We start from the raw sequence: 9,404 nt of genomic DNA on the forward strand, positions 1-9,404 counted from the left end.
CACTGCCCGTGTGGCGTGGGCATTTGGGTCGAGTGGGATCGAGTCTGTGCGCCTCTCCTGTGCAGGCACCCCCGCAACCCAACGCCACGGCCCACTATAGACACACATCCTGCACTGACCGCTGCGGTGCGAGGCTTTTTTTTTTTTTTTTTTTCTTTTCGTTTGACCCGTTTGAAGTGTGAGTCTGAAAGGCCCACGCCATGGTATGGTTTCCGAGGCAACTCTATGGCCACACCCTCCGTCCCCTGTCCTCTTCCCCTCTCCCTCTCTCTCTCTCTCTCTCTCTCTCTCTCTCTCTCTCTCTCTCTCTCTCTCCCCCGCTGTGTGCTTGTCCTGACAGTTACCCAGACTGAACCCGTCGGGTCACATGACTGAAGTCTGCCTCAGGGGCGTAAGAGGATTAGGGAAGTCTTTGATTCCCCCGCTCAGCACCACCACCCAAGCCCAGCCTTCCAAGGCCTTCATCAAACCAACCGCCGCCGTCCGACGGCTCCATGACACACGTATCATAGGGAGTGGGGGATGAGGGAGTGTCTGCCAGACAGTCCGAGGGATTAGGAGATATCTTCAGTAACTCTGAAGAGTACTTTACACGACTACCACCAACTCTCAAATACATCCAAGATCCAAGGCCAAGGTCGTCTGTTGGCATTAGAGATAATCAAGTCAAGGCTGAAAACAGAAGTGCTTTCACTGACACTGCATATGATACTGGTGCGATCTGGACATGAACATGACTTGTCTTGAACCACAGGCTGTCTGTCCGCCTGTCTGTCTGTCTGTCTGTCTGCAGCTCGGGACTCTTGGGACTTTCACTGGAGCATGTCAGCCGTGGGGCCCGGGCTGTGACCTCTGTACCGACTGGGGGCCCAGGGTGGCAAGGGTCACGGCGGCCCGCTGTGAGCCTGCCCTCAGAGGGGCTTGTCGGGGGTCAGGCCCCCTCGTTTTGATCCCCCGCTCGCAACAAAGAGGCCAGGATGTGTTCGGACACAAAGGCCACATCCTGCCACAGGGGCTGGGAAAAGAAAAGCCGCGGCCAGCCCAGAGACTCAGAGCCGCGGCCCGCAGCAGACCTCCCACCATCATCCTCTCCCTCTCTCTCTCTCTTCGATGCCTTTTCCGCCCAGCGCGGCTTTGACTCCCAACCAAGATAATCATCCCCCCGCTCAGCGGCTGAGGCTGGAGATGAAACGGGGACTTTTCTCCGAGGCTTTTGCTACAGCACTTGGAAATGTTTCACAGATTAAAAAAAAAAAGCTGAACTGAACATAAATACACCTTTGAAGGAAGGTATACTGTTTCAACTTAAAGACCTCCAGGTGTCTCATGCAGAGCAGACAGACAGACACACACACACACACACACACACACACTTGTCAGTTCAGTGAATGGCATATTTGCACAAAGAATTATCTTGTCCATCTACCTGCAGACTCTTCTCCGATGGCGGCAGGGCTTCCATACTAATTCAGCCTTACGTCAGTCCCCTCACTCTCCTAAATGACTTTCTGCGAGACATCCATCTACACTTACTTACTTTACACTTGCATTGTAACTCAAACTCCTGCCAGATGCCTCCCCAGAGGAAGAGTCTCTGCCTTGTCCTCCTCGTACGTGCTTGCGCGAGAACGCGTGTGTGCAGCGCAAGAGCTGTGGACTAATATGGGCCGGAGTGCGAGGTGAGGGGGTAGGGGAAGGTACCGTAATTTCCCGACTATTAGCCGCGGCTTATACATTGATTTTGCAAAATTTCTTCAGCTATGAGGTTAGTACAGGGGGACAGTTAATATGGTTTTGTTTCTTTTAACTTGCATAAAACACTTTCCTGCAGCTTATACACAATGCGGCTTATATGCGGGAAATTACTGTATGTCCTTTCCGAAAAGAAGAGCTATGTGCTGTACTCTATGTGAGGGCGTAAGATATTCTGAATAATTACAGGCTTTGGCGTTACAGTAATTGACGGATGTACTGTAGCTGTGGACAAGTCTGGCCAGGAGGAGCACTTGCCTGGGAGCACCAGGTCCTGACGAGTAGAGACACAGCCGTGTGTGTGTCTTTGAGGTGGGCGAGGGCTTTAGAGCACGGCTGCTCTGACTGCACGGGTGCTAGTCCAGGCCATAATAACCTCTCACATTAAACCTCCATTTTATGTTGTGAACTCCCACACTTAAAGGACACATGCCCAGCTGTTGCACGAGCGGTGGACTGAAGTCGGTGCTCGTCGTAAGAGGTAAATGCAAATCCTTAAATAGACTCAACACACAAACAGCTCTCATCTGATGGTGTACGTGGCCGTCCTCACATGAAGAACACATGTGCTGAGCGCTTGTGTGTGTGTGAGTGTGTGTGTGTGTGTGTGACGAGTGGACGCGACAGCGGTGGGGCAGGCAGCTCAGCGCTGGCTCATCTTCCACCGAGAACCGGCCCGGGCCATAAATCAGCTCGGACTGTCAACGGTTACTGTAGCGGTGACCCAGACATATGCTGCGGACGCGCGACTCAGCATAAAAAAGAGGAATGAGGTCAGTTCAGACCAGAACCTCCCAGGCTGGCCACCACACAGCTTACTACAGACTTAAATAGGTCCATCTCAAACATGACACAATTCACAAGCTACCAAGCAGGGGCAAAACTTCACAGGATGGGTCAACCGTTATGATGTATTTACCTTTAAGTCTCGTGAAAGAATACAGAGTTGGACTGGCCTCACATAGGCCACACAGCTTAGCTCTGTCTGGAAGTACGTTTCAACCCGCTGAGCTGCAGGCTAAAAATCTCACTGATCCAAAGTGGAGAGGGACCAGGGAAAAAAAAATATGTGGACGGAAAGCTCAAAAATTAAAAGTCAATTGCACTTGACAGTGGAATAGCCTGACAGAGCCTTTCTGTCCCCAGTGAAGCTTATTTGCTTTTGAGGAACACTTATCCCTGCCCGGCACAGCCGTTCAGCTACAAAACAGTGAGAGCCTCCGTGTTCCTCTATCAAAGCATTACACAGGAGAAATGAACCTTCTAACCTTTTAGTCTTTTACAGCAATGCCTAAATACATAGTCATCTTGAATGAAATGTATATGGTTTCCCTTTGTTTTCCGTATATATTTGAAAGGGTTATGCAATGCATACAAATTTATATAAAATCTTGATTTTTTTAAGAGGCAATGGGAATCCATCTGCAAATCAGCAACAGCATTGGACATCACCATGTATTTCACACCACTGAAAAAAACAACTGATACAGTGGATGGCTGCATGTGTTGCGATGTGTGTTTACGACATTAGAATAACAACGCTTGAGCTGCTTACCAGGGTGCACCGTAGATCCGGAATCCCTTGACTGTGGTTTCTGAGTCTTGGAGATAAATACAGTTTGTGAGCAGAGACTGCACATTGTCAAAGTCCTCAAGTCTCAACTTGGAGATGGAGGGAAAGCGGTAGTAATCCTGCTTGACCAGCTCTGACATGAAGTCCTTATCAAAGGTCAGTTCATGGTTCCCAGCGATGACAACCTTGGTCTCGTGGGGTAGAGTACCTGTAGGCGAAAGGTAGAATTACATACATATTTTGGAAACTTGAATGTTAACAGCACAGACACGCATGCCTAAAAAGCAAATATCTGGAGGAACTGTGGAACAAAAGCTACAAAGCCAGTTGGAGACATGTAATTACACTTGCATAATTCAGTATCTATTTCCCAAGTGAACCTGTGAGCTAGGGACGGAGTCTGGTGAAGGATTAACCGCTGGTCATTTATCATGGACATCCTCTCATATGCTCAGCCTGCCCATTCAATCCCAACATGGCCAAGAGCGCCCCTTTCAGATCACAGTCACAGTCCAGTGCCCCCCTGTGTTAATAAAAGCCAGGTCTGTGGCTAGAAAATCCCTCTTAATTCATAGTGAGGACTACAGTGCAGTAGCAGAAGATTGCAGTGGCAAGTCTGAGTCCCATAACCTGGGTATGATAAGGATTAGAATAGGACCCTGGCTTTACACAGTGGTGCAGAAACTATGGAGGCTTTCTGTGAGATAAGAAAAGGGAAAAAAAAAAAGGAAATTATTGGTTTCTGAAGCTCAGGAGAGCTGGGGATTATTTCAACATTCGGAATGCTATTCACATCTACCCTGAAGTATGAGCTCCAGCCCTGTCTACAAAGACAAGGCTGAAGGTAAAATACTTCTCATTTTCAAACACTTAAGTTGTTTGACAGGTTAAAAGAGTCAGGATTGAGGAGCACTGCTTGGACTGCGGTCTGTAATCAAGAGACAAACATTTACAAGATCTGTCAGTGTTACACCAGACCTTTCATGAACCAATCAGGTGCCTTCATCCTCTTTTTTTGAGGTCAACATTCTTACACTAACTCTGAAGTAGGATTGTGCAATTTATCGAATTATTGGAGTAATTGACAATTATGACTTTCAATGATTATGAAAACAAAATAATCGTAATATAATGATTCTTTTGTTACGTTCCATTTTACGACAATGCTCTCATTTTGTCTTGAGTTATAAATCCAGCACACCCCTTTCCTTTACAGTGGTAGAATACATTAACTCTATTTGCACATATTTCTTTTATTTGTTTTTCACCTGAATTATTATATTATAATTTAACCGAATGTTACATTTTTATATCTTTAGAAAATGGACAATGTTCCCACAATCACTGAGTAATTGAGTGCTAATGTAACATCAATATTGATTTAAAATTGATTATGATTATCTAGCAGCCTGCCCCAACTTGAAAGACAATCAGTGGAGCTTCTTAAGCTATTACCTCAAACATTACACTGGTAATACAGGTTTGTGCTGTATGTACAGGAGTGTGCAGTATTTAACAACAGATGTCAAGGGGCAGAGGAGAAGACATTTCCTACAACAAAGGGGAATAAGAACTCTCCTCTTGTGTCAACCTTGGAACACAAATGTACAGTTGAAACTAAGCAGTAATGAGTCCTTCATAGAAGGTGTGGATCCCACCATAAATTCTAACAGTAGAATGCAAGATTATATACATTTGGTTACATATTAGAAAAATGATCAGATAACGGCACTCAGTACCCTGCGGATTGATGGCTTTAAGATGTACATGAAGCAGAGAAGATATATATAAGTCCTCACCTAGCCAGTCATTAAACTTCTTCACCTCGGATGGCAGGCCCAGCTCTGTGAAGTCGCCCGTGTGGAGCAGGACATCACCGTACGGCATCTGGATGCCATCTGTCCTTGAGTGTGTGTCCGAGACGCAAACAAAACGAGTGTGACCTGCAGGCTTGGGGGCATCATAGGGGATAGGTTCCACCCTGGAGTAAACCAAACAAGCAAAGACCAACAATGTTACTGTTTAGTGTTACAATGATTTCTGCTAGTACTTCTGCTGTGTCTACCTAGGCTAACCAACATAGGAGGTTCCAGCTTAATCAACTCTAGACCCATGTGGTACATGTCTCATCTGGCAAATTCAGGTCAGCAGGATACATTGCCCTTTCAAGCGCTATAGATTAATGATGTCGGAACAATTAGAATTTTACACCTGCTGGCCAACTGTGGACACCCATTCATTCCAAAGTAAGAGCAGTGTGAATCTGAAATCTATGAATAGCATGGCCCATTCCAGTTTCCTTTGCCCAAGTTGTTTGCTGCCAAAGAGATACCCTTGGTTACCTCAGCAACAAATTACAGTGATTCTAATCTACTGAGGTGCCCGAACTGGCATTGTGTCCACCAAACCTCGAGATAACCTTAATTTCCTCAACATCGTATTCCCTAGTACCCAAGTCTCAAATGACAGGCAGGAGATCAAAAGAGACAGGACTGAACAGCTGCCAAGAGCAAAGGGATAAACTGAAGACTCAAATCACCGATTAACGTATGACATGCTCTTCCAAGGTTCCAAGACAGAATTCACAGAAATGGTTCAATGTGACATGTTTTCACATTTCTAGAAATGTTTTTAAACAAAGACAGAGACTGAAATGCACCACAACCAGATGACTGACGCTCCCGGCTGGACACCCATGTAAAATGCTTCACAGATCGCCTGCTTACATTTAGTTTGTACCCCGCTGAAATGCAACTCTGGACACCTTGCTTTTCATACTTGAATGTATAAAAACAGGATCTAGAGTGACACCTGCTTCCACCAAGCAGGCCGCCAAGCTAATCACCTCGCATGGGCACTCATTACATCTCAATCATTACCAGTCAATAGCCCAGTTCCTCACAATTGAGTGGTGACCCCACAGGTCAAAGAGACACTGTTGAGAGGCTAATCAACTGCAGTCACCTTTGACCCCCTTAAGTTAATAAATACTAGAGCAGACAGAGGTCTGGCCCTGTACCTGTCAGGAAAATGGCAATTCAGCCTTAAATGGCTTTTGAGATAGAATACGGGGCAGATGTCCTTGTAGCTCACTGAAGTCATACAGCATTACGCCAGCGATGTATTGTAGAGCTTTTGTCAAGTCCGAGTGAGGGCCACATACTACAGCAGTATGTCATGTGTTGTCAGACAAAGTATTCTGACTGTTCTTTTCTTTTCTTTTTAAATACTTATTTGTTTGGCTTTGCTATTGTGTTGAGGATAACTATGCCCTGAATATAAGGGTGAAAGAGAAGGCCAGTAGAACTACACTCAATGCAGGTAATGGTGAGTAGAAATCAGAAAATCAGAGGAATGAGCACCAGGAATGAGGACCTCGAGGAAGATGTTAGCTGTCACTTCAGTCTGTACGTAGCAAATTTTATAGAGGTTATTGTACTTCTGGGTTTTAACAGCAGATCACTGGGCCATGACTATGAATTTATGAATCACTATGAATCATGTTCCAGAAAGACATGCATGTAAATAAGAAAAGACTGAAATATACAGGTAGCCAAGTACCATAGCTGCAAATATTGCAATATTTTACCAACATGATTTATGACTCCTTAAATTTGATCATCACACAGTCTTAAGCTTTTCAATAGCCTGTGGATAAAGTATCTAATATAAATCAGGTTTGTATGTCCTAAATACATTATATACCCCTGAGATTAGGAGATTTGATAGCTAAACATGTTACAAGAAACATGATGCCAGGTGTCCAAACTGGTCAGTACAACAATCAATCAGAGAATAAAACAGTCAAACAATTAATCAATATCTCAATTTAACCAATTGTCTGCATGTGTTGGGCACTCTTTCAAGAAAATGAATGAGTCACATGAGGGGATTTTGAGTGTAAAATCCCCCCCCCCCCCCCACACACACACACACACAGAGTCAGAGAGAGAAAGAGAGAGAGAGAGAGAGAGAGAGAGAGAGAGAGAGAGAGAAAGAGCGAGCGAGCATACTCACATATGCACATGAGGTGGCTGGAAGCGGCTCTGGTTGATGTTGTAGTGGGTGAAGGCTTGTGTGGGGTTAGTACTGTACTCATCCACGGAGATGCTGGCCTTGCTCTGAGACGAGATCCTGTGAGCCATGGCCTGGCTGAAGGGGACATGAGCAGGTCAGAAAGGTCCAGGTTCCAACTCACACAGAAACATCCTCCAGAAGAATGGCGCATCAGCACTGACCCATCTGAACAAGCAAGCCCAAATACATTCATGTCAACTTTTTCCAAAAAAATTAACGCAGAAATCAATGTCCACAAAGAACAGAAATCTGTGTTGCAGTGAGGAGGTGCAAAGGCCAAGCCACTTTTCCTTAAAGTTATAACACATTTTCAGGCTTTCAGTCACCTCCTTAGTCAGCCGCAGCAGACCTAGAAAAGGTGAAAGCTCACCTATTACAATATTTTATTAACTAATACAATTCATTGACAAATAAGGAATTAACAATCATCGTGCAGAATGAACAATGTAGTATCTAATCAGAAACAACTATTTTACACTGACAATAGCTGTCTGGCTCGTTCAGGGCGCTGAACTTGACCTTGCCCGCGCATGACTTCATTGATTAGAACATCCACTACACATTTGTTCATCATTAGGGTTACTGTGAGCAATTTGAAACACATTCTTAAAACCCCGAGTCCGTAATTTTTACATTTCTCAATATTTCCACAGGAATAGCTCAGGTGTTTGGCATGAAACGTACATCTGATTCAAATCCTTTAAATCGGTTCGAGAATGACTATAATAGCCAATGACCCAAGTAACGTTAAACAGCACTTTCCAAATATAGTTTCGCGTTATCTGCCACTCATGACTGAACTTTGCTCTAAGCACCTGGCTGCAGTTACAGTCTTAAAGGAAATATGGCTCAAACATGAGACTTGACGACGGGGTCCTAACGTAGTTGGCTGATACTGGAAGACTACACTGTACAACCCCACTAACTCACCGTGGAGTTGTCATTTATCGGTGAAATCCACAAGCAGGTTTCCTTTACTTGAATAGACATGAATAAGTTTCTGATCTAAAACGTCACTACTTTTATACTTTCAAGGATAGGCTATTGTACACCAAGGTGAACCTTTGACACCATGCATTACAGACAAACGTTTTCCCACTTCTCCAATTGCATTGTAACGTGCCGCGAATGGCAAGAAACGACTGAATGGCAAAACATGAAACTAGTTAGGCTACATGACTGTAATCGTAATATCTTATGTAGCATTTATCATTAGTTATAATATTGTATTTGCCCAATGCTACACAACGACCGAGAGATATCCTAGTCTTTCTCCCCTCTAGATACATGACAAACCTCAAACCCAACCGCTTTGTGCCTCGTTATGTACGCGCGATTTCCTTCTTGAAACGGCTGCTGAATACCTTCTTCCGTGGTCCGAAATGTGTCGCGGAGACCTTTCTGCGTAATCTGGTATGATATTCCGCGGGAAATGGGTCTAATTTCGATACCTTGACAGGCTAAGGTCGTGGCAGGCAGGGCAGAACCTTCGACCCCGAGGGTCTCTCCTCTGGCTTTCACTGAAATGCGACAGACGAAGTGGGAGGGAGAGATAGAAAGACATGGGGAGAGAGCAGCTTCGGCGAGGGAGGAGGGGGAGCACGAGAGAGCAGCTGTAATGAGCGCGAACTGCCACTGGGGTCAGGGAGCATGGTACAGTAGCAGCAGTTAGGCTCACGGGGTAACAGATTCAGAACAGAAAATAGGTTACATTTCAACAGAAACAATAAACACTGCGATGTTACGCTTGTTATGAATCGTTACATTGTTGCAATTGCGATACATTGTTGCAATGTTACTATAAAGAATGACTTTGAAAACAACAATGCAACATTGTAGCCATATGATCACGATTTAAAATATCCTGTTGGTCCAGATTTAGTTCTTTTAAGAACATAGCCTATTCTATGGCAGATTACAGTATACACATCCCTGTTTTATATGTGAAAAGTAGGCCTGTGTTCAGTCCTGTACTCTTTAGAAGGTTGGCCTGTTATTATGG

At 44.8% G+C, this 9,404-nt stretch overlaps 1 protein-coding gene across 2 annotated transcripts in view; it reads right to left on the reverse strand.

The window, feature by feature from the left end:
• LOC134094373 (metallophosphoesterase MPPED2-like) overlaps positions 1–8,981 on the reverse strand; it is a 19,825-nt gene extending 10,844 nt beyond the window's left edge. The window contains exons 1-4 of one of the 2 annotated variants that reach the window (XM_062547875.1): positions 8,854–8,981; positions 7,343–7,567; positions 5,125–5,306; positions 3,308–3,533 (exon numbers count right to left, since the gene is read on the reverse strand). In XM_062547875.1, the coding sequence (XP_062403859.1) occupies positions 3,308–3,533; positions 5,125–5,306; positions 7,343–7,470 (536 nt within the window). In that variant the 5' untranslated portion in view covers positions 7,471–7,567; positions 8,854–8,981. Of the gene's footprint in view, positions 1–3,307; positions 3,534–5,124; positions 5,307–7,342; positions 7,568–8,766 lie in introns of both variants that reach the window. The other variant, XM_062547874.1, reaches the window with a different exon arrangement.
• Positions 8,982–9,404: the final 423 nt, after the last annotated feature.

Source organism: Sardina pilchardus, chromosome 10 (genome assembly GCF_963854185.1).
Source record: "Sardina pilchardus chromosome 10, fSarPil1.1, whole genome shotgun sequence".
NCBI lineage: Eukaryota > Metazoa > Chordata > Actinopteri > Clupeiformes > Clupeidae > Sardina > Sardina pilchardus.